Consider the following 25,825-nt stretch of genomic DNA (forward strand, 5'->3'; position numbering starts at 1 on the left):
TTACTAAACCAGTCCAAGTTTTACCTTCTATTTTCCCTTACTGTCCTTGATATTTAATTTCCACCTGTGAGTGAGACCAATCAGTATTTGTCTTTCTCCTTTTGTCTCATCTCACTCAATATGATGTCTTCAAGGTCTACCCAAGATATGGCAAAAAATATTTTTAACACCTGCATACTATTCCACTATATATATACACCATAAAAATCAATGCCAGGGAGTCGGGTGGTCGCACAGCCGGTTAAGCGCACGTGGCAGAAAGCGCAAGGTCCAATGTAAGGATCCCGGTTTGAGCCCTCAGCTCCCCACCTGCAGGGGAGTCACTTCACAGGCAGTGAAGCAGGTCTACAGGTGTCTGTCTTTCTCTCCCCCTCTCTGTCTTCCCTTCCTCTCTCCATTTCTCTCTGTCCTATCTAACAATGACAACATCAAAAACAATAATAACTACAACAATAAAACAAGTGCAACAAAAGGGAATAAATAAATAAAGTTAAGGAAAAAAAGATAAAAAAAAAAAACAATGCCAAATTAAGGGGCATTCAGAAAAAAAATGTTCTTGAAAAATATCAATGCTGGAGCTGGGAGAGTGCACATTTTGCCGTGTGTGAAGACCCAAGTTTGAGTGCCAACCCACAAGGAAACACCGAATAAAAAAGCTTCACAATAAGTGAAACAGTGTTTTGGTGTCTCTCCTCTGTGTGTGTGTGTCTCTCTCTCTGCTTCTCTTTGAGACTGAAAGGAAAAGGGGGGAAAAAAGAGTTTTCTTGGAGCAGTAGAAATGTGCAGGCAAGAAGCTCTGATAAAAGCCCAGGTGACAATAAATTAGTAAATACAATAAAATAAATGCCATAAAATGCACAGCAAAGGCTGAAGAACAGTTTTGACCCAGAATCACTCTCATTACTTACTCAGATACACTCTGCTGAAAATTATTGGTGCTGGCAACAAACAGTTCTTTTTTTAAAATTTTCTTTGCATTATCTTTATTTATTTATTGGATAGAGACAGCCAGAAATAGAAAGGGGGAGGGGTGGTAGAGGGGGAAAGTGACAGACAGACACATGCAGCACTGCTCCACCACTTGCAAAGCTTTCCCCCTACAGGTGGGGACTAGGGTCTTGAACCTGGGTCCTTGAACACTGTAACATATGCTCAATCAACCAGGTGCACCACCACTGACCCCAACAGTTCTTCAAATGTTCTGCTTTCATTATCCTCCTTTTTTGTTGTTTAAAGATTTTATTTATTCATCAATGAGAAAGGAGGAGTAGAGAAAGAACCAGACATCACTCTGGTACATATGCTGCCAGGGACTGAACTTAGGACCTCATATTTGAGAGTCCAATGCTCTATCCACTGTGCTAACTCCCAGACCACCCTCATTAAAAAAAAAAAATTATATTTATTTTCCCTTTTGTTGCCCTTGTTTTTTTTATTGTTGTGGTTATTGTTACTATTGATGTCGTCATTGTTAGATAGGACGGGGAGAAATGGAGAGCGGTGGAGAGAAAGATAGACACCTTCAGACCTGCTTCACCGCCTGTGAAGTGACTTCCCTACAGGTAGGGAGCTGAGGGCTTGAACCGGGATCCTAATGCTGATCCTTGTGCTTCGCACCATGTGCGCTTAACCCGCTTACACCCAACTCCCCTCTTTTGTTTTTATCTTTCTATTCACTGCCATCTTTCAAGCAGAGCTGTCAAGAGGTGTCTTATATTCACAAATATTTCAACACATTCTGAATGTGCCCACTATGGATGGCAATTCTGTTCCAACAGAAGACTTCTCTCAGATGACCTCTTGTAAATAGAACCTCATGTATAATAGAAAGTTTGCTTTTTGTTTGTTTCTGTGCTAATGCTTCACCAGTGGTCATGTATCTGGAATATAAGATTTTATTTCCCTAGGATCTCTCTCTCTTTTCTTTTTTACCACCAGGGTTCTATCACTAGGGACCCACAGCTGCAAGATTCCACTGCTCCTGGTGAACTCTCTCTCTCTTTTTTAATTCCAGAGAGTGAGAGACAGAAAGGGAGAGGGAGAGGGGGAGAGAGAGAGAGAGAGACCACATTACTGTTTCATCATTTGTGAAGCTTCCTCCATGCCAGACATATGGTGGTCAAGGGCTCATTTATGATAAAGTTTGCGCTCTACAAGGTGAACCATCTTGGTCCTTCCTCCCGAGGATTTCTTTCTTCCTCCTAAGATGTTATTCTTTTTGTTCTTCTAGTTTTTTTCTTCTTTTTTTTTTTTTTTTTTTTTGCTTTTTGTTTTTGTCTCCAGGGTTATTGCCGAGGCTTGGTGCCTGCACTATGAATCCACTGCTCCTGGAGACCATTTTTTGTTGCCCTTGTTTGTTATTGTTGTTGGATAGGACAAAAAGAAATCAAGAGGAGGGGAAGACAGTGGGGGAGAGAAAGCTAGACACTTGCAGACCTGCTTCACCGCTTGTGAAACAACCCCCTTGCAGGTGGGGAGCCAGAGGCTGAACGGGGATCCTTGCACTTCCTACCATGTGTGCTTATTAACAGTGCACCACTGCCTGGCCCCCCCCCCATTCTCCTAGTTTTTAATAGCCCAAAACTTATCTGAAAATGGATTATGGATAATAAACAATATTTGCAACAACAAAGTAATATGCATTGTGCAATAAAGTGATTCATGATATATATGTATACATCAAGACAGAATATTTTAGGGTGATTTTCTTTTTTTTTTTTTTCTTTCTTCTTTTTAAAGCTAAGGTCTATTTTAGGTATATTCCAAGGGCCCCATGACTCAACTAGTTTTGCCTGAGCCTGACACCTAACATGCAGGTGGACCCAAGGTATTATCTGGGGAGATGGTGTCAGAGTTGGAAAAAGAACTAAAAGCTGGGTCAGGGAAGAGAGTAGCTCCCAAATATGGGGAAAGTATATAAATAGTGTTAACTGTAAGCCCCATTGGTTTGATCTGGGACCCATATTTTTTGCAGAAGCTCTAATTTCAGGACCCATCTTCCTCAAGTGGTAGAGTATGTTGCCCAACCTCCCTTTGGAGAATGGAACAGTCCCTACCATTGTTGATCTACATTGAGGGCAAGGCCCTATAGGGGCCCACAAAGGGGTCTATTATGTTGTTCCTGATGGAGATGACCAGTGACTGTGGAGAGAGGGATCTGTTAGAGGTCTAGGCACATCATGTCTGTGTGGGAATCCCAGGATTCCCTGACTAGGGCCCCAAGTGATGGGGTGGCCTGGTAGTGACCGAAGAGTCATCATTAAAGTATGCCAGTCTCTTGTCCTTATTCAGCTTTTGTAGTCCTTACTTTGTCTGACAAGGTTAGCCTTAAAGTGACTGAGGGAGGAGGGTGTCTAAGTCTAAGTAGAAACTATTTGATTAGGTACTTTATGGTGTCCTTTTTAGGTCTTTCTACTTGCTTGCTTCATTTATTAACTCACTACAAACTATTGTGCACTTATGATTTAAGGCATATACTACTTTCTCATAACTTATGGATACATGTGTACATATGCCCTATTTATTTATTCATTTTCAATGTTTCTCATGTCGTTTCTTCTTCTCTGCTACCTCCATATTCATATATATATATGCTACTGGATAGAGACAGAGGCAAACTGAGAGGGAGAAGGAGATAGAGAGGAAAAAGACAGAGACACCTGCAGCCCTGCTTCACCAACCATGAAGCTTTCCCCCTTCAAGTGAGGATCTGGGGCTTAAACTTGGGTCCCTGTACACTGTAATGTGAGTGCTTAACCAGGTGTACCACCACCTGGCCCTCTAAAATATTTATTTATTTATTGGATACAGACAGAGAGAAATCAAGAGGGGAGGAGGAGATAGACAGACAGACAGACAGACAGACAGATACATAGAATGGACATAGAGACACCAGCAACACTACTTCACTACTTGTGAAACTTCCCCCCTGCAGGTGGGGACTATAGACTTGAACCCAGGTCCTCGCACACTGTAATACGTGCGCTCAACCAGGTGTGCTGCCATCTAGCCCCTAGAGTGATTTTCTTTTTTTTGATCTGACGTTCTTGATATTGGGCTGTGAGAAAGTCATTGCATATTTTTCTATGCACAAATGCATTATGACTTTTCAGACAACCCACTATTAGACTTTGTGAAACACAGACGCAGGTTATTGGGGCTTACGTCATTGTTGCTCCTGGATCAGCAGTCATCTGATTGGTCACAAACACAGCCACATTATATTCTGCATCAAGAAATAAAATTGAGAAAGTAATATAAATATCAAAAATTTATTGTTTAAGGAGCCGGGCGGTAGTGTACCAGGTTAAGCCCACATAGCGTAAAGCTCAAGTACCAGTGTAAGGATCCCAGTTTGAGCTCCCAGCTCCCCAACTGCAGAGGGGTGTCTCCTCAAGCAGTCAAGCAGGTCTGCAGGTGTCTATCTTTCTCTCCCCATCTCTGTCTTCCCTTCCTCTCTCAATTTCTGTCTGTCCTATCCAACAGCAGCAGCAGCAGCAGCAGCAGAAATAATGGGGGAAAAAGATGGCCTCTAGGAGCAGTGAATTTGTAGTACAGGCACCCAGCCAGCCCCAGTGATAAAATTCATTGTTATATACCAGAATTTGGGAAATGTTTACCAGGACTTATTTTACAAGCAAGATCATATTCTTATTTTTGTCATTCTTATTTTGTCATCTTTTTATTCACTAGAATGATGTGCTGCTTTACTGTGTGTACAACCCAGGCTCAAGCCCTGCCCCCACTACATTGAAGAAAGTTTAGGTGTATGGTTTCTTTCCCTTTTTCTGTCTCTCTCTGAAAAAGTCAGTCTGGGGCTAGGGGTACATAGCATAATGGTTATGCAAACAGACTTTCCTGCCTGAGTGCCAAATTCAGTCCCTCTGCACCAATGTAAGTCAGAGCTGAGCAGTGCTCTGGAAAAAAAAAAAAACAGTCTGGACAGTGAAATTCCAACGATCACCAAAAAATAAGTATAGAATCAATGTTTTAAGTTAAAAATTATATCCCCAAGCTGGAGAGGATAGCATAATGGTTATGCAAAAGATTTTCATGCCTAAGGCATCAAAGGTCCCAAGCTTAATCCCCAGCACCATCATAAGCCAAAGCTGAATAGTGCTCTGTAAAAAATCAGTAAGTACATAAAATTAAATAAATATTTATTATATCCCCATAACAATAATCAACTATATGAATATAATAATCTGATATTATTCTGGGCTTATCTATAAAGTTTACTCAGCAATTATAGATGTTACTGTGACAGTATCATTTAAAAAAAGGAAACTACCTTCTGAGATTTTTTGGAGTCGTGACAACATCTGAGCCAGTTTTTGCTGCCGTTCAGCCAACTCCCCACGACCACTGAAATCCACTCGGAACAGTGCCATTATTGAATCAATAATCTGCACATGCATTTGGAAACAAAAGAAGCTGATTTCAGTCAGAATTAATAGAAGAAAAACAATATGCTAATTAAACCTGTGAGCAAGCATTACTTAAAAGCTGATACCAGTAGCTTGAAGATGCCAGCTTCTTCATGGAACTTGGCCGCTACATAATCAAGCAGCTCCATCTGATGCTCACCTAACAGAAAGTGCAGTGAGGAAATGTGACACAAGCTAGAACAAGTAAAGGGCAAGACCGTTTATGTTTGTAGGAGTCAGGCAAGAGAGATTTGTAAAAGTACTTTAAATTATTTGAGTTTATTAAATATATATATATATATATATATATATATATATATATATTTTTTTTTTTTTACCAGAGCACTTCTCAGCTCTAGCAGGTGGTGGTGCAGGCGATTGAACCTGGGACTTTGGAGCCTCAGGCAAGAGAGTCTCTTTGCATAAGCATTATGCTATCTACCCTTTGCCCTTAAATATGATTTTGTAGTTGGCTTTAGCATATGTGCCAAAGTCTTTATTATCTAAAGAGAACATCACTCTTCATTTCAAAGACAAAGAATAAGAACTACTTTCAGGGAATTTTGATATCTGAAGATTTGCCAAATTATAAGATTTGTGAACTAAATTACCTTAGGAATAAAAAATAAAAAGATTATAGTATCAAGGGTCAGGGAGGGAATGCAGTGGGTAAAGCACAAACCCTTCATACAGGAGGCCCTGTGTTCCATCACCATACCACATGAAGGCACCAAGGATAAAAGCTGGTAGGGCTCCATGGGCGCTGGAGCAGTGGTTTGGTGTCTCTGCCTTTCTTATGATATTAATAAAAATTGGACCTGAAGGCAAGTCAGAAAAATCATGCATTTGTGAGGCCCTGGGTTCATTCCCTGGCACCATTTAAAAAAAACATACACAGAAAAAAATAGTGTCAAAATGTTCTATCAGTCAAAGAAAACACCAATATTGCTAATCTCTTTCAACCCTAGCAAACAAAGGCATGGGGCTTACTAGTATATGCACGAGCATAAAGTACATTGTCCAGTACTGCATCATGGTCTACGTTGAAGCGATCAGCAATGTCCCGAAGGCGATCTGGACGGCTGGAGGATACCAAGATTAAGGATCCAATAACTTAATGCCAAAAGAAGTTTAGATACAACTACAAACAATAATACATTAAGTAAATAACAGAAAGGCAAAACTATACTGCAAAGACATTCAAAAGGATGCACTAGTCACTTAAAACCTCTACCAGATTCTATTTTTCTTAAGTGCCTCAATCTTGCATCTCAGGTTGTGAAAATATTCATAGACACGATGAAGTCATAAGAATTTAAATCTAACATGCTTCACTTCAGACTGTGTCCAGAGACTTCACGTGTGGAATGACAACCCTTCAACTTCATTACTCGGGTGAGACCTTTCCTTTCATAGTATACACTAATTTCATCTTAGGTGGTTCACTTTCTAACAAAGTCCCAAAACCTAGATATACACCAGTTTCTGTGAGAGAGAGCATATGTTCCCACGTATCTATAAACTACTGCAAAATATATGCCTGAAAGCAGAAGCGCACTAGAGTTTGCAGTGAGTACCCCCCTAACACTTCCTCTCCACTATTCCAAGCTTTGGGTCCATGATTGCTCAACAATTTGTTTGGCTTCATATGTTAACTCTCTTTTCAGTCACCAGGTTCCAGATGTCATCAGGATGCCGGCCAGGCTTCCCTAGACTGAAGACCCCACCAATGTGTCCTGGAGCTCCGCTTCCCCAGTCTCTACCTACCCTACTAGGGAAAGAGAGAGGCAGACTGGGAGTATGGACCAACCAGTCAACGCCCATGTTCAGCGGGGAAGCAATTACAGAAGCCAGACCTTCTACCTTCTGCAACCCACAATGACCCTGGGTCCATGCTCCCAGAGGGATAGAGAATGGGAAAGCTATCAGGGGAGGGGGTGGGAAATGGAGATTGGGTGGTGGGAATTGTGTGGAATTGTACCCCTCCTACCCTATGGTTTTGTTAATTAATCCTTTCTTAAATAAAAAAATTAAAAAATTAAAAAAAATAATTTAAATCTTTTGGGAGTCGAGCCGTAGCACAGTGGGTTAAGTGCACGTTGCGCAAAGCGCAAGGACTGGCATAAGGATCCCAGTTTGAGCCCCCGGCTCCCCACCTGCATGGGGGTCACTTCACAAGCAGTGAAGCAGGTCTGCAGGTGTCTGTCTTTCTCTCCCCCTCTCTGTCTTCCCCTCTCTCCATTTCTCTCTGTCCTATCCAACACAACGACATCAATAATAACAACAATAATAACTACAACAATAAAACAACAAGGGCAACAAAGAGGAATAAATAAATATTAAAAAAAGAATTTAGATCTTTTAAAAAATTTTATTTATTCATTTATTATTAGATAGAAGTTGAGAGGGGCGGGGAAGATAGAGAAGGAATGAGACAGAGACAACCTGCAGCCCTGCTTCATCACTCATGAAACTTTCTCCCTGCAGGTGGGGACCAGGGGCTTGAACCTGGATCTTTGTGCACTGTAATCTGTGTGCGCTTAACCAGGTGTGCCACCACCTGGCCCCATGAATTTAAATCTTAAATTTCCCAGTCTTTTTTTTTTTTTTCCAACTCCAGGGTTATGATTTGAGCTCAGTGCCTGCACCATGAACCCACTGTTCCTAGAGGCTATTTTCCCCCCTCTTGTTGCCCCCCTTTTTAATTGTTGTTGTGTATATTACTGTTGTTGTTGGATAGGACAGAGAGAAATGGAGAGAGGAGGGGAAGACACAGAGGGGGAGAGAAAGATAGACACCTGCAGACCCGCTTCACCGCTTATGAAGTGACCCCCCTGCAGGTGAGGAGCTGGGGGCTTGCACTAGGATCCTTGTGCTGGTCCTTGCCTTAACCCGCTGCCCTACCACCTGACTCCTCCAATTTCTCAGTTTTTACAGTGACCATGGCATTAGTTGTTATGGCTTATATTTCACAAATTAAGATGCAGAGATTAGGAAAATGACTCAGGATTATCTAGCAAATCAGTTACAAGTGAAAAACTGGAAACTAAGATTTGTGAGCCTCCTTGTTCTCAGTGCTATAAAAACAGCTCTATTCTAGGAAGGTAATGTGACTGAATTATAATTTGTCACTTCAAAGTGAAGTAATTCACTTCATATTCTTCATTTGCTCAATGTGAAATAATTTATCATTAATCATGTGTTGCCAGCAAATAATAAATTTCACTACATGAATCAAAGGGTCAAAAACTAATTTCAAGTACCAAAGAGAATTTTCAACTTAGAGTTTTTGGTTTAGTTATGATTTAAGATCCACCTTCTTTTCAAGGATTTGCATTATTTTTAAAGCTAGTAAATTCACAAGGAGGCAAACTCAGTGCTCTTGCAAAAGTATTCTGGGATATGACAGTAACTACTCATCTATGTCAAAAATGTCAAAGAACAAAAGGGAATAAATAAATAAATAATTTTAAAAAACATTAAAAAAAAAAGGAGTTGGGCGGTAGTGCAGAGGGTTAAGCGCAGGTGGCGCAAAGCACGAGGACCGGCGTAAGGATCCCTGTTCGAGCCCCCCGGCTCCCCACCTGCAGGGGAGTCGCTTCACAGGAGGTGAAGCAGTTCTGCAGGTGTCTGTCTTTCTCTCCCCCTCTCTGTCTTCCCCTCCTCTCTCCATTTCTCTCTGTCTTATCCAACAACAACAACAATAATAATAACTACAACAATAAAACAAGGGCAACAAAAGGGAATAAATAAATAATTAATTTTTAAAAAAATGTCAAAGAGCAATAAACTGGTTTTAGTTTTACATCTTTGGTGATATCAATTCTATTTGTACAGTATCCTCTAAAATGAAGTCAGGTGAAATAAAATGCATATTTGTGGTCTAATGGTTTATACTGTTTATATAATTTTGATCACACTGTAAATAAGGGAAAATAATTATAAAACAAAAGTCACTTTGTAGTATTTGTGACAGTTGCAATTAATTCAATAAATATCAAATGAAATTGTGTTCAGGATTTTCCAGTACATGTAAGTTCTTTTCTTTCACGCTTTAGTGACAACCACTAAAATCTTCTACTGCTACAAAGCATTACTCTACTGATGCTTTTGGTGAGTAATTCAAATAAACAAAAAACTGGAAGACACAGTAACAATGTTTTCACCATGTCAGTTTTTACAAAGTCCAGTTATTATGCGACAAGGAGTGTAAAAACTGGACTTACACTGATAGGAAGTTCAAATCATTCTACAAATATTTATTTATTTTAAATATTTATTCCCTTTTGTTGCCCTTGTTGTTTTATTGTTGTAGTTATTATTGCTGTTATTGATGTCATTGTTGTTGGATAAGACAGAGAGAAATGGAGAGAGGAGGAGAAGGCAGAGAGGGGGAGAGAAAGACAGACATCTGTAGACCTGCTTCACTCCCCTGCAGGTGGGAAGCCGGGGGCTCAAACTGGGATCCTTACTCTGGTCCTTGCGCTTTGCGCCACGTGCGCTTTAACCCGCTGGGCTACCGCCCGATGTCCTATTTATTTATTTATTTATTATTGGACAGACAGAAATTGAGCTGGGGAGATAGAGAGGAAAAGAAACAAAGTCAACCTGCAGCCCTGCTACCATTTGTGAAGCTTTCCCCCTGCAGGCGGGGACCAGGGGCTTGAACCTGGGTCCCTGCACGTTGTAATATGTGCGCTCAACCAGGTGCGCCACTGCCTGGCCCCTCTACGAATATTTATTAGTCTACTACTATATGGAATTTATTCTCATATTAACCAATACATTCATTGTATACTATATAAAGAGTAATAAGACAATCCATTTATTACACAAATATAAGACAAAAGCAGGCAAAATATAAACAAAGGAAAAAGGAAGCTAACGGAGTAATGTACCCTTATAATAACAAAAATCGTGTAAATCAACATTTCCTCAATAAAGTGATATTGGAGTTAGAAAAAAAAGAGGGGGGAGAAGTAGACAAGGAAACTGTAACAGCACCAAAAGACTGAGAACTTTCCATTCTATTCCTCACATGTCTTTTTTTTTTTTTTTTTTTTAACCAGACAGAGCACTGTTCAGCTCTGGTTTATGGTGGTATGGGGGATTGATCCTGGAACTTTGAAGGCTCAGGCATGAGAGTCTGTTTGCATAACCATTATGCTATCTACTCTCCACCCCCTCACATGTCTTTGCTTCCTCTGATGTTCCTCACTCTTCCTTCTCACATATGATTTAATTTCTATTTCCTCCATTATTGTTGTTGCCACTGGGGCTTTATCACTCTGGGTCTACCTTTTCAATTAGAAGGACAACAAATACAGAAACATAGGGAAAGATATCACAGCTTCCTTCAGTGTGGTGAGGTCTTGCCTTGAACTTGAATTGTACACAGGACAAAGCAAGTGCATCAGAGAAGGCATATACTGGGTTGTCAGAAAAACCACGATGCATTTTTGCATAGAAAAACAAATTTAAAAGGCATGACTTCTCTGACAGCATAGTTTTTTTTTTTCCCCCAAAATTTACTCAACTCTGATTTATGGTGGTGCTGAAGACTGTACCAGCAACCTCAGAGTTTCAGGATTAGAAGTCTTTTGCATAATCACTGTGCTATCTCCCTGACCCCTATATCTATTACCCTTTAAAAATCCAAATTGTTAAAATATGCCTACTAACCTCTAAGAATTCTTCCCTCTCCAAGAACCATCCTTAATCAACTATTTCTGAAACTAGCTAAACTCCTTTTGCTACAACTCCTTGTGCTCCTTTTGCTACAACTCTACACAACATTCCACTCTTCCCCAAGTTAGACATCTCCCTCAAAATCCTCTCATGTCCAGTATTTCCAAATAAAGCCTTCTGGTGTGTGTGTGTGTGTGTGTGTGTGTGTGTGTGTGTGTGTGTGTGTTTTAGAAAGAAATCCAGGCCTTCATATGAAAGTCCTAAATTATTTGAATGATTCAGAAAGACTGTGAGAGAACAAATACGCAGTAGGATAGGAATATACTATGTAAATTTCTCTATGATTAGCAAAATTAACATGCAAGAGAAAAAGCAAAATAAAGGGATTTTCAGGCATGCCAGAACTCAATGTTTCCCACTTAGATTATTTTTCTAAAAGATTTGAGTAGATAGCCTAGCACACAAAATTATAAGAAAAAAAACTGATATGCAAGGAACCATAATGAACAAAGAAAATGAAAATCTCAAGTTACATTTAAATAATTACTGATACATAATGTTTTAAAATTTTATAGCAAAGCATGTTTTCAAGATAATAAAGTTGGACCAGAAAGACTTGTCTCTGCCTCTAGTAGTGGTAACAGGGGCTGGGAGGTTGAGCAAACATGATACAATTCCCAAGGTTTTTCTCTCTCTCTTCTTCCCCTCTCATTTTCTCTCTGTACTATCAAATAAATATATTTTATTATCTTTATTTATTTATTGGAAAGAGACAGTCATAAATCGAGCAGAAGGGAGACACAGAGAGGGAGAGAGACAGAAAGACACACCTGCAATCCTGCTTTACCACTCGCAAAGCTTTCCCCTTGCAAGTGGGGACTGGGGGCTTGAACCTGGTTCCTTGCTCATTGCAACACGAGCACTCAACCAGGTGCGCCACCATCTGGCCCCCTCAAATAAATAATTAAAAAAATAATAAGCAACAACAAAAAAATGACCACATCCAAAAATGGGGAGAGGATGTGGACAGAATACTACAGAAGAGATCCAAAAGCCTAACAAACATGAAAAATTGCTCCAGGTCACTGACTGTCAGAGAAATGCAAATAAAAACAACAATGAAATACTACTTCATCCCTGTGAGAATGTCATAAATCAAAAATGACAGCAGCTACAAATGCTGGAGAGGTTGTGGGGACAAAAGAATCCTCCTATACTGCTGGTGGGAAAGTAAACTGGCCCAACCTCTGTGGAGAGCAGTCTGGAAAACTCCCTCAAGGCTAGAAATAGACCTCCCATATGATCCAGTAATCTCTCTCCTAGGGATATGTCCTGAGGACTCCATAACACCCAATCAAAAAGATATCTGTACACCCATGTACATAGCAGCACAATTCATAATAGCTAAAACCTGGAAGCTAAAACCTGGAAGCAAACCAAGTGCCCAACAACAGATGAATGGCTGAGAAAGCTGTGATATATTTACACAATAAAATACTATGCAACAGGGAGTCGGGCAGTGGGTTAAGAGCACATGGCGCAAAGCGCAGGGACCGGCATAAGGATCCCGGTTCGAGCCCCCGGCTCCCCACCTGCAGGGGAGTCGCTTCACGGGCGGTGAAGCAGGTCTGCAGGTGTCTGTCTTTCTCTCCCCCCTCTCTCTCTGTCTTCCCCTACTCTCTCCATTTCTCTCTGTCCTATCCAACAACCAAGCAACGTCAACAATGGCAATAATAACCGCAACTAGGCTGCAACAACTAGGGCAACAAAAAGGGGGAAAAATGGCCTCCAGGAGCGGTGGATTCATGGTGCAGGCACCAAGCCCAGCAATAACCCTGGAGGAAAAAAAAAAATACTATGCAACTTTTAAGAACAATGAACCCACCTTCTCTGACCCATCCTGGATGGAGCATGAAGGAATTATGTTAAGTGAGATAAGTCAGAAAGACAAAGATGAGTATGGGATGATCTGACTCATCAACAGAAGCTGAGAAAGAAGAAGGGGGGGGGGTCGGGCAGTAGCTAGCAGGTTAAGCACACGCACGTGGCACAAAGTGTAAGGACCTACATAAGGCTCCCAGTTTTAGCACCCTGGGTCCCCACCTGCAGGGGGGGGTCACGTCACAAGCGGTGAAGCTGGTCTGTAGGTGTCTTATCTTTCTCTCCCCTTCTCTGTCTCCCCTCCTCTTTCAATTTCTCTCTGTCCTATCCAACAACAACATCAATGGTAAAAATAATAAGGACAACAACAAGGGCAACAAATTCGGGGGGGGAGAACAGAAAGGGAAACTCAAAGCAGAATCTGACTGAGTTTGGAGTAGGGCACCAAAGTAACTATCACTGGGGGTGGGGGGGAATGGGACACAGACCTTTGGTGTTAATATACACTCCTATTAACTTATAGTCTCACAAATTACTATTCAATCTATAGAGGGGAAAAATGGATCAAATGTCTCAAACTTTTTGTTGCACTTTTTTTCTAAGCACTTAAGACTTCAAATTAGGGTGGAGGGTAGATAGCATAATGATTATGCAAAACATACTCTCATGCCTGAAGCTCTAAAGTCTCAGGTTCAGTCCCCCACACAATCACAAACCAGAGCTGAACAGTGCTCTGGTTTAAAAAAAAAAAAAAAAAAAAGACTTATTGCACCAAAGTAAAAGACTCTGGGGTGGGTGGGTGGGGAGAATACAGGTCCATGAAGGATGATAGATGACATAGTGGGGGTTGTATTGTTAAATGGGAAACTGGGGAATGTTATGCATGTACAAACTATTGTATTTACTGTTGAATGTAAAACATTAATTCCCCAATAAAGAAATAATTTTTTTAAAAAAGACTTCAAATTAGTAATCAGATTGAATTTTAACAGGGGGCTCAAATTGTTAATACATTTCTAATAATGACTTGTTCTTTGAAATATTAAATCTCCTAAAAGCTTAGACCAGGGAGTACAGAAGCAACTGGTGGTGTTCATTTTTAAGATACAGCTATAAGTAACTAGCATAAAAGGACATAAATTATGGTGAGGTCTTGTATGCTACAGCAAATCCTAACAATTAACCCAATTGCCAAATCATTTGGTTATAGCTATAACTATCTATTGCTTTCTTAAACCCTAAGACACCAGGAACCTTCCCCTTTCTCTATAAAGCCCATATTTCCCCCAGTCCTGAAACCTCTAGGGCGAGGCTCACTTTCCTCCATGCTTCTCCCAATCCATACCAATTGATACTGCATCTGCCAATCCCAACCTAATCAATGCAACCAGTACCACCCCGGCATGTTTCACTTCGGACTGCATCCAGAGACATCAGGCATGGAATGCCAACCCTCCAGCTTCATTATTCTTGTGAGACCTTTCCTAGCTCATAGGACTCCTTAAATTCATTTTGGATGATACACTTCTTAACAAACCTCAAAACCTAGATATAGATCAGGGTCCATGAGATAGGGCATATGTACATATATCCAGAAGTTGGGGAAAAACATATACCTTAAAGCAAAAGTGCATAGCAGTTTACAGTGAGTCAATAAATATAGCAAGCAAACAGAAAGACCTAAAAAGACACAATAAAGTACCTAATCAAGTAGTTTCTACTTAGACTTAGACACCCTCCTCACCTACCTCCTATTACACGTTCCTCAATCACTCCAAAGCTAACCTTGTCAGACAAAGTAAGGACTACAAAAGCTGAATAAGGGCAAGAGACTGGCATACTTTAATGATGACTCTTCGGTCACTACCAGGCCACCCCATCACTTGGGGCCTTAGTCAGGGAATCCTGGGATTCCCACACAGACATGATGTGACTAGACCTCTAACAGATCCCTCTTTCCACTGTCACTGGTCATCTCCATCAGGAACAACATAATGGACCCCTCTGTGGGCCCCTACAGGACCTTGCCCTCAATGTGGATCAACAATGGTAGGGATAGCCCTATTCTCCAAAGGGAGGTTGGGCAACATACTCTACCACTTGAGGAAGATGGGTCCTGAAATTAGTGCAGCTTGGAATGTTCCTAGCTGTGACCACAGAATGAGAGCTCAGACCTACAGGAATGCAGAGGTTATATAGGCTCCTGTGCTGAATATGGGCCCCAGATCAAATTGATGGGGTTTACAGTTAACACTATTTATATAGTTTTCCCATATTTGAGAGCTACTCTCTTCCCTGATCCAGCTTTCTAGTCCTTTTTCCAATTATGACACCATCCCCCTAGACAATAACTTAGGTCATCTGCTGTTGGGAAATTGTGAGGAGCTTCACAAAGCACCCTGCATTCCTGATACTATGGCCTATGTACATAATCATTGTTTTGCCTGAAAGATCCCCACCCATTCCATTCCTTTGATCTATCTTCTTTCTACCCTCAAGACCCTCCCTGCCTCCAGGGTATTATTGATCCTACCAGTTAAAACCCTCCAATAGTTGCTAAGGAAGTTCCTACCTTCTCTTTTGCCTTTCTCCATCCCTTTCCTAGAGATTTCCATTTCTGACTTGCCACTTCTGGGTCTGCCCTTTAAAAGCCTGGGTCTCTGATCAATAAAGACATTGCATTGCCTCACACCACGTGTTTGGTTCCTGAGTCCCTCATGTTGCTGAGTGAGTAGCAGCCCAGGCTGGCTCCAGTCATGTTCTTTCCAGTCCAGGCTGGCTCTGGTCACATTCTCTCCAACCCAGAGAGTATGTACCCGGGAAGAGGCACCCCCACACTAGCCCGGCAATCTGCATATTAGATGTCAGGCACAGGCAAAAACTTGTTGGGTCATGGGCCCCTTGGAATATACCTAAAATAGACCTACTATCTTTTTCCAAAATGGAGACCCCAAATCTTCATCCTCAATATTCCAGCCTTTAAGTTCATGATTAGTCAATAATTGCTCTGCTTTCTATCTTAACTCTTTTTTCAGCCACCAGGTTCCAGATGCTAGCATGATGCCAACCAAACTTCCCTGGGCAGACAGCCCCACCAACCTGTCCTAGAGCCCCGCCTTCCCAGATCTCTGCCCCATTAGGGAAAGAGAGACAGGCTAGGAGTATGGGTCAACTGCCAATACCCATGTTCAGTGGAGAAGCAATTACAGAAGCCAGACCTTCCACCTTCTGCACCCCATAATGACCCAGGGTCCATACTCCCAAAGGGATAAAGAATAGGAAAGCTATCAGGGGAGGGGATGGGATACGGAGTTCTGGTGGTGGCTGTACCCCTCTTATCCTATGGTCTTGTCAATGTTTCCATTTTATAAATAAAAATTTTAAAAATAATATGAGTTATGGGATTGGAGATTTAGGCTGCAGCTAGTTTATGTTGTGAATGGCCTTAAAAAATAACCTGGCATAGCCTTTCTCTACTGATAAAAGTTCCTCTAAATTTGGCACCTCCTAAAGTAAAATATTTACTCCATTTGTTGGTAAGTAACACTGTTGCAATTCCTTACAACTTGTCTGCAACAAGCTTCCATCATCTTACTTTACTCTCTTAGACTTTAAATATCAAATTTTCAGTGATCTTTCTTTCTACCTTCTCTCACTCTAAAATGCTTATCATTTTAAAGTTTTTTAATTAGTGATTTAATATTGATTTATGAAGTTATAAGATAACAGAGGTATAATTGCACACTTTCCCACCAGAGTTGTGTTCCCATTCCCTCCATTGGAAACTGCGTTAGTTCTCCCAAGATTACAATTATAGGTTGACTATTCTTTCTTTCTTTTTTTTTTTTTTTTTGCCTCCAGGGTTATTGCTGGGGCTTGGTGCCTGCACCATGAATCCACTTCTCCTGGAGGCTATTTTTTCCCTTTTGTTGCCCTTGTTTTATCATTGTTGTGGTTATTAATGTCATTGTTGTTGATAGGACAGAGAGAATTGGAGAGAGAAGGGGAGAGAAAGATAGACACCTACAGACCTGCTTCACTGGTTGTGAAGTGACACCCAACAGGTAGGGAACTGGGGGCTTGAACCAGGATCCTTAGGCAGCCCTTGTGTTTTGTGCCATGTGCACTTAACCTGCTGCAAGACCATCCAGCCCCTCCTTTCTTTTTTTTTCTCTTTTTTTCTTTAGTTTTTTTTCTTTCTTTTTTCTTTTCTTTTTTTTTTTTTCTTTAGCCCTTTTTTTTTTTAAATACTATCCTGATGCTTTTTTTTTTTTCCCTAAACCAAAGCACTGCTCAGCTATTTTATGGTGGTGCAGGGGATTGAACTTGTGACTTTGGAGCCTCAGACAAGAGAATCTCTTTGCATAACCATTATGTTATCTACCTCCCCCTCAAAATTCTTTATGGAGTGCAGAAGGTGGAAAGTCTGGCTTCTATAATTGCTTCTCTGCTGGACATGAGCATGACAGGTTGATCCATACCCACAGCTGTTTCTGTCTTTCCCTAGTGGCACTTTTTTTTTTTTTTACAAAAAACTTTTTCTTTTATTAAACTTCCATAACCTCTATTTAAAAAATGGATTTCTCTTTTTATTTTCTCTTCCTAAATATAGGCACAGCCCAAAATTACATTCTCAGTTCTCTTCACACTCTAAATTCTCTTGAACCCTCTGCTATTCCATTTATATCTCAGGCCCTACTCCTTTTTTGAGCTGAGCTTAATATTTCCAAGTGCCATATGGGTGTCCTCCTGTACTTCATACTCAACACATTAAAATGAAATGCCACCTTTCTTCTGAAACATGACCTTCCCAATTCTCTCTCTAGTATCATTTTTCTCTATTGCATCTAGACAAAAAAAAAAAAAAAGAACTCAATGTTGTCCCAAGACTCATTAAACATAATAATCAAATGCCATTACTCTTCCTCCCTTTGTCTCAATCTGAAATTAAAAGGAAAAAAAAAAAAGGTCCACAGGGGAACATAGGTGCCAAGCAGAAGCGGAAAAAATATATATAAAGGAAAGATTCTCCTAAGTATTAAGTAAGAGGATTAACAATGAATAAAATATAATCTCTTCTCATATACTTATTTTACACTCAACCCATTTGGGGAAGTGAAACCTTTTAAAATCAAAACTGGGGAGTTGGGCGGTAGTGCAGCGGGTTAAGCATAGGTGGCACAAAGCGCAAAGACTGACGTAAGGATCCTGGTTCAAACCCCAAGCTCCCCACCTGCAGGGGAGTCACTTCACAAGCGGTGAAGCAGGTCTGCAGGTGTCTTTCTCTCCTCCTCTCTGTCTTCCCTTCCTCTCTCCATTTCTCTCTGTCCTATCAACAACAACATCAATAACAACAACAATAATAATAACAACAATAAAACAAGAGCAACAAAAGGGAATAAATAAATATTAAAAATATATTTAAAATCAAAACTGATTTGAGAGTTTAACTAACAATTGTTTCCTCTTTGGCTTTTCTTCATTATTGCTGGTTTGTGGGATGATTACAAAAATTATGTGTATATTTTTAAAGTATTACATTCTCTACTATAGTAAGTAAAGCTACTACATCATACTAGTACAGTAGCATCTTGTCAAAAGAAAAAGGTTACAAAGTATTTTCTGTATCAATGAAGATAATCTTTCCTCCTGAATAGCCACCTGCTCCTGGAAGTTGAGCTGTCACTATAAAATAACAAAAAGATTATTAACAGGCGTGGATAAACATTGTTCAAATGAATATATAAATTCACACGGGATTTATGCTACTTATAACTCTTTAACCTATCTAAGAAAAATTTTGTGATTCTTTTTCTTTTCTTTTTTTTATTAGTACCCAGTGGCAAAATTATAGTATTCTGTGAGCAAATAAATAAATAATTCAACAATGGATGTCAATATGATTTAAAAAAAAAAAACTTTGCTTATTTATGGGATAGAGCCAGCCAGAAATTGAGAGGAAAGGGGGATAGAGAGGAAGAAGACCTGCTTCACCACTTCCAAAGCTTTCCCCCTGCACGTGGGTACCAGGAGCTCTAACCTGGGTCCTTGAGCACTGTAAAATGTGCGCTCAACTAGGTGCACCCAGCCCATTTTGTGTCTTTTTTTTTTTTTTAACCAAAGCACTTATCAGCTCTAGTTTATGGTGGTGCAGGAATTGAATTTAGAACTTTGAAGCCTCAGGTGTGAGAGTTTCTTTTATACTATCTACCTCCGTCCATCCTCAGTACATGTTTACAATGGGAGATATTCATAAAAGTTAGTTCTGTGAGTCAGGTGGTGGCGCAGTGGGTAAAGCTCAGATGGCGCAAAGCGCAAGGACCAGTGTAAGGATTCTGGTTGGAGCCCCCGGATCCCCACCTGCAGGGGCATCACTTCACAAGCAGTGAAGCAGGTCTACAGGTGTCTATCTTTTTCTCCCCCTCTCTGTCTTTCCCTTCTCCCTCCATTTCTCTCTGTCCTATCCAACAACAATGACATTAATAACAACAATAAAGCAACAAGGGAAACAAAAAGGGAATAATTAAATATTTTAAAAAAATTTAAAGTTAGTTCTTCTAAATAATATAGATAGAATTTAAATACTAATTCTTTTCTATAAAAATAATAAAATAGCAGGGGGTAGATAGCATAATGGCTATGCAAAGAGACTCTCATGCCTGAGGATCCAAAGTCCCAGGTTCAATCCCCCACACCACCATACGCCAGAGCTGAGCAGTACTCTGGTAGGAAAAAAAACCACCCCCCATCTTAGGTTCTATATTTATTTATTTTACCAGAGCACTGCTCAACTCTGCAGCCCTACTTCGCCAGTCATGAAGCTTTCTCCCTCAGGTGGGGACCACGGGCTTCAACCTGGGTCCTTGTGCACTGTAGTGTGAGTGCTTAACCAGGTGCACCACTGTCTGGTCCATTTATTTATTTATTTATTTATTTTTTTATTGTGGTGCTAGGGGTTGAACCTAGGAGCTTCAGGCTTAAAAACTATTTGCATAACTATTATGCTGTTTCCCCAGCCCTTTAATTAATTTTTTTAAGTCTTCATTTATCACTTACCTTATTCGTATTTTATTAATGAGGTAAATTAGAAAAGCAAAGAAGGAAGATATAGTGAGATGGTTATATAAAATGACTTTCATGCCTGAGGCACCAAATGTCCCAGGTTCAATCCCCAGGACCACCTTAAACTGGCACAGAATTGGTTTGGCAAGATGAAAACAAAAAACAAGCCTTATCCAATATTACACAACTATTAGTGGTATGGGCAAAATAAAATAGCTGGAGTCAGGTATTTAAATTCCAGAATCCCTTTCTTAGCCACTTTTCCCTTCTTTTCCCCTTCCCTTCCCCTTCCCTTCCTCTTTCTCTTCTCCTTTCCCTTCTTTTTCCTTCCTTTGCATTTATTTATTTACATTTATTTATTTACTAGAGAGATAGGAGGAGAGAGAGAAAAAGAACCAGAGTACTGAGTCATTCTGGTACATGTGGGACTAAGCTCAGGACCTCATGCTTGTAAGTCCAATGCTTTATCCACTGCACCATCTCCCAGACCACACCATACTTTTTCTACTTAGGCCCAAGAAATGCAGAGTAATGTCTTTATGCAAAAGGAAGTATACTGCTTATTTTACTTTAGAAAAAAATTCTCTTAAGTTTTTCTTAAGGCTAAACTTACCCCAAGAGAAGTACAGGTCTCTAGTCCTCAATATATTTTGTGACATTATTATAAATAGGACACAGGAAAGAGCAGCTAGGGAGGTGGCCCTGTGGTAGAGTTCAGAACTTGCAAGTGTGAGGTTCTCAGTTTGATACTGTATATGCCAGATTGGTGGTGTGGTTTTCTATCTCCCTCTTCCTCTCACTAACATAAGTAATCAATCTATTACATATACATGAATATATATATACACACACATATATATTCAGTGCCAGGAACTAGAGCAACAGTATAGTAATTGCCTTGCTGTCTACAGGCCCCAGGTTCAGGTCCTGGTACCACATTGGAGCACCATGGATAGCATGAGAGAAGTTCCATGAATGATAGAGTGGTGCCTCTCACTCTCCCTCAGAAACAAAGTAATGAACAAATAGGGCTAGGAGACTGCTCAGTAATACTGTGCATATATGAGGTCCAAGGTTCATTCCTGGGGCTGCATAACAAATATTAAAATAAAAACTAGAAAAAAAAAAGCTGAAATGGGAAAAATTGAGGCTTAGAATACCTCTTCCTACTAACACATTCCCATTTATCTCTCTTCTCTTCATTCCAGATGTGCAGAATGCACATACAATACCTCACATTCAAAGACAAGTTTGTGTAACTATAGACAGTTTACCTCTCTAAATTTTATATTATTCGAAAGTTTACTCATATTTCCTGAGATTATGTAAAATGCCAGGTGCTAGTAAGTAAGTAAATAACAACTAGAATAATAATAATTTTTTTCCCCAGAGCACTGTTCAGCTCTGGCTTATGGTGACTGGGACTTTAGAGCCTCAGGCTAGAGAGTCTCTTTGCATAATCATTATGCTATCTACCCCGCCCAACAACTGTAATCATTATCACTAGTATTGTTATATTCTTACCACAGAGAGTATGAGAGAGTTGGGTTTTTCCAGTACGAAATTCTGCAAAATACAGAAAAAAAAAAAAAGCACAGTTAATTTTTAGATATTTTTATAGAGAATAAGGTATGAGGGGCCGGGTGGTGGTGTACCTGGTGAGTGCACACATTACAATGCACATGTACCTGGGTTTAAGCCCTGGGTCACTACCTGCAGGGGGAGAGCTTCACAAGTGGTAAAGCAGGGCAGCAGGTGTCTCTCTCTCTTTTTTTTTTTAAATAATTTATTTCTTTATTGGGGAATTAACGCTTTACATTCAACAGTAAATACAATAGTTTGAACATGCATAACATTCCCCAGATTCCCATTTAACAATACAACCCCCACTATTTCATTCATCATTTTTCATGGACCTGTACTCTCCCCACCCACCAGGTGTCTCTTTCTCTCTCCTTCTCTATCTCCCATCTAAACTTCTCTCTCTCTCTCTCTTTTTTTTTTTTTACCAGAACACTGCTCAGCTCTGGCTTATGGTGGTGTGGGGGACTGAACCTGGGATTTTGGAGCCTCAGGCATGGGAGTCCCTTTTGCATAGTCATTATGCTATTACCCCACCCACTTCTCTCTGTACCTATCCAAAATAAAGAAAGCGAATAAAGTATGACCTCAGAGCATGATGTATTTTTTTTCCCCAGAGCACTGCTCAAATCTAGTTTATGGTGGTGCAGGAGATTGAACCTGAAACCTCAGAGCCTCAGGAATGAGAATCTGTTTGTGTAACTATTATGCTATCTACCCCACCCCCATGATTTTGTTTTCCAACAGTTACATTTTATACATAAAGTACTTCCATGTTACTGTTGTATTCTCCATATAAGAATGACAATAGTAAAAATAAGATGTAAGGTATTTTTTCACATAACTTTTCTTAGATAAAATTAATTTAGGAGTTTGAGGAGACAGCTCAGCGGGTACAGAATAGGCCTTCCATGTGTGGTCCTGGGTTGGATTTACCACCTAGTCTCCTTGGGGTGTGTGTGTGTGTGTGTGTGTGTGTGTGTGTGTGTGTGTGTGTGTGTGTGTGTGAGAGAGAGAGAGAGAGAGAGAGAGAGATCCCAAAGTACCAACCACTCCACCATCTGTTCTACTTGTCTGTTTCTCTCTTACGTGGTGCCAAGAATACAAACCAAAGTTTCACATATGCAAGGCAGCCACTCTACCACTGAACCACTCTGATCTCATACTTCTTTTTTCTCACATAATAAAGCATTAAGCTTCTACTTACCTCCAAAAGCTTCTGTGATTGCCATGCTTTCAATTCCACCTCCTAGCAACTTACTGGAAATAGAAACTTAGCATTAGTGATAGGGACAGAAATAGAGCTATCAAGAAAGTGTGCCAGAGAAACAGCTTACTGGATAAGGTGAGCGCCTTGCCATGTGTGTAGCCCAGGTCTGAACCTTGGCACCAAACAGGAGGTGCTTTGTCACTATAGCATGCTGTGGTATTGTGGTATCTCTCCCTTTATTTATCTACCTATCTAAATGAAAAAAGCAAGCTGGAGTGGTGAAATCAAACATGTGCAAGGCTACAGTTCAGCAAAATAAAAAAGAAATATGAAAGTATTAATAGCATTGGTATCACTGGGCCTGGTGCTGGCACTATGAATCTACCATTCCAGTGGCCCTTTTTTCCATTTTTTTTTTCTCTCTTTTTATTTGACAGGGCAGAGGGAAATTGAGAGGGGAGGAGGAGGTAGGAGGGGAAAAGAGAGACAGACACCTGCAGACATGCTCATGAAGTGTTCCCCCTGCAGGTGGGGAGCAGGGGCTTGAACCTGGGTTCATGCAAACCCCAGTCCTTGCACATGGAAATAAGTGCTCTTAGCCAGGTTTGCCACTGCCTGGCCCCCTTATCTTACTATTCCTTAGAATTAAAGCAGAATTTGAATAGTAAGTTAGTAACTAAGGTTTTTATGTTTTTAGGATTATGTTTCTTTCTTTCCTTCCTTTCTTCCACTCCCTCCCTCCCCTAGTGCCTTCCCTCCCTTTCTTTTTCTTTCTTTATTTTCTCTTTCTTTCTTACTTTCTTTCTCTCTTTCTTTCTTCCTTTTCTTTCTTTCTTCCTATCTTCCTTTCTCTCTCTCTCTCTCTCTCTTTCTTTCTTTCTTTATTTCTTTCTTCCTCTCCTTCTTTCACCAGAGCACTGATCAGCTCTGGTTTATGGTGGTTTGGGAGATTGAATCTGGGACCAACCCTGCTTCACTACTCGCAAAGCTTTCCCCTTGCAAGTGGGGACCAGGGGCTCAAACCAGGGTCCTCATGCACTGTATGTAACATGTGCACTCAACCAGGTACATCACCACCTGCCCCCATCAACATAATTTTAAATGTTTAATATAATATTATAAAAGCTTCTTTAAAAGTTGCTAGAATTGGGAGTCTGGCTGTAGCGCAGTGGGTTAAGTGCAGGTGGCACAAAGCACAAGGACCAGCATAAGGATCCCGGTTCAAACCCTAGCTCCCCACCTGCTGGGGAGTCGCTTCACAAGCAGTGAAGCAGGTCTGCAGGTGTCTATCTTTCTCTCCTCCTCTCTGTCTTCCCCTCCTCTCTCCATTTCTCTCTGTACTATCCAACAACAACAACAATAAAACAACAAGGGCAACAAAAGGGAATAAATAAATAAAATAAATATTTTTTTAAAAAGTTGCTAGAATTATAAATGAGCTTATTGTTTAATAAAATGTATAACATTTTAACAAATCAAGTAGTAATTCTTAAAAATCAAATTCTTAAGTAGTTCTTTCTGTGCCCAAAATGCAACATCAAGGATATCAGAAAACCCATTATGACAGTATCAAGTGAAATAATTAAAACAATTCACTAATGAGTTTGATATCCTTGACTCAAGAAAAATTCAGTTTGTGGGTTGGGGAAGTACATTCTCTCACAAGCAGTGGAATACTGTTTCCAGTATTCACAAAGGATTTTGGGCACAAGAAAATTTTATAGAGCATTAAAAGAGACAATATGGAAAAGGCATGATTGGCTATGAGGTTGGAGATTTCTTTATAAAGCTAGCAGGTACTATAATATCTTTCAGGGTAAGTTACCCAAAGTAGAGTGGGAGGACCATGACTGACGTATGTTAGATTTCTTGACAGGTGCTTCCAACTAGGTCTAGATTTGTGACATGGGCAGAGCTACTGTCGCAGTGTCAATTTTGTGGGTCCTGATATAAAGATACAATTTTCAAGGTAGTAACATGTTTAGTCTATTGTTCTTATAGTATACTGTACTTCCCAAACTTATTTCATTCATAGTTGCTTTCCATTCATTCAGCAAAAAAATTATCTAGCATCTTGTTTGTGCTAGAAATCGCTCTCCACACTTGGGGTAAAATAGTGAACCAAAACCAGAAATCCTTAACTTCATGGACAATAAACCTAAATATGAAGTAGAATGTGTGGTATGTGTATTGGAATTAAATGGTAAGGACAGCAAGTAGATCTAGAAAGGGAAGAGTGAATATAGAAGATGAAGGTAGAGGGAGCTGGGCGGTAGCGCAGTGGGTTAAGCGCAGGTGGCACAAAGTGTAAGGAACGGTGTAAGGATACTGGTTTAAGCCCCTGGCTCCCCACTTGTAGGGGAGTTGCTTCACAAGCAGTGAAGCAGGTATGCAGGTGTTGGTCTTTCTCTCCCCCTCTCTGTCTTCCCCTCCTCTCTCCATTTCTCTCTGTCCTATCCAACAACAATCACATCAATAGCAACAATAATAATAACTACAACAATAAAACAACAAGGGCAACAAAAGGGAATTTAAAAAAAAAAGATGATGAAGGTAGAGATTTTAAATTTTCAACAAGCGCCAGGTGGTGGTGCACCAAGTTGAGAGTACATGTTACAATACACAAGGACCTGGGTTCAAGCCCTGGTCTCCAACTATGGAGTCTAGGAGGAAGCTTCGCAAGTGGCGAAGTATTATTGTAGGTGTCTCTTTATCTTTCTCATTCTCTATGTATCGCTCTCTTTTCACTTTTTCTCTGTCTCTATCCAGTAAATAAATATATATATAAGAAAAATAATTATTTTTTAATAGGTTCGGAAAGCATTGCATAATGGTTATGTAAGAGGCTTTCATGCCTGAGTTTCTGAGGTCCCAGGTTCAGCCCCCAGCACCACCATGTGCCAGATCTAAGCAGTACTCTGACGTCTGAGTTTGCTTCATTTGCCTCTTGGAAAAGCTGTTTCCACTACTTACATAG

At 40.3% G+C, this 25,825-nt stretch overlaps 1 protein-coding gene across 3 annotated transcripts in view; it reads right to left on the bottom strand.

Annotated features, from left to right (window-relative positions):
• DMC1 (DNA meiotic recombinase 1) overlaps window positions 1-25,825 on the bottom strand; it is a 63,899-nt gene that overhangs the window by 23,106 nt on the left and 14,968 nt on the right. For all 3 annotated transcript variants that reach the window (XM_060188972.1, XM_007519313.3, XM_060188971.1), the window contains exons 6-12: window positions 22,846-22,898; window positions 21,582-21,623; window positions 18,608-18,680; window positions 6,417-6,508; window positions 5,513-5,586; window positions 5,291-5,405; window positions 4,165-4,225 (exon numbers count right to left, since the gene is read on the bottom strand). In XM_060188972.1, the coding sequence (XP_060044955.1) occupies window positions 4,165-4,225; window positions 5,291-5,405; window positions 5,513-5,586; window positions 6,417-6,508; window positions 18,608-18,680; window positions 21,582-21,623; window positions 22,846-22,898 (510 nt within the window). The remainder of the gene's footprint in view (window positions 1-4,164; window positions 4,226-5,290; window positions 5,406-5,512; window positions 5,587-6,416; window positions 6,509-18,607; window positions 18,681-21,581; window positions 21,624-22,845; window positions 22,899-25,825) is intronic.

The sequence above is a fragment of the Erinaceus europaeus genome, chromosome 4 (genome assembly GCF_950295315.1).
Source record: "Erinaceus europaeus chromosome 4, mEriEur2.1, whole genome shotgun sequence".
Classification (NCBI taxonomy): Eukaryota; Metazoa; Chordata; class Mammalia; order Eulipotyphla; family Erinaceidae; genus Erinaceus; species Erinaceus europaeus.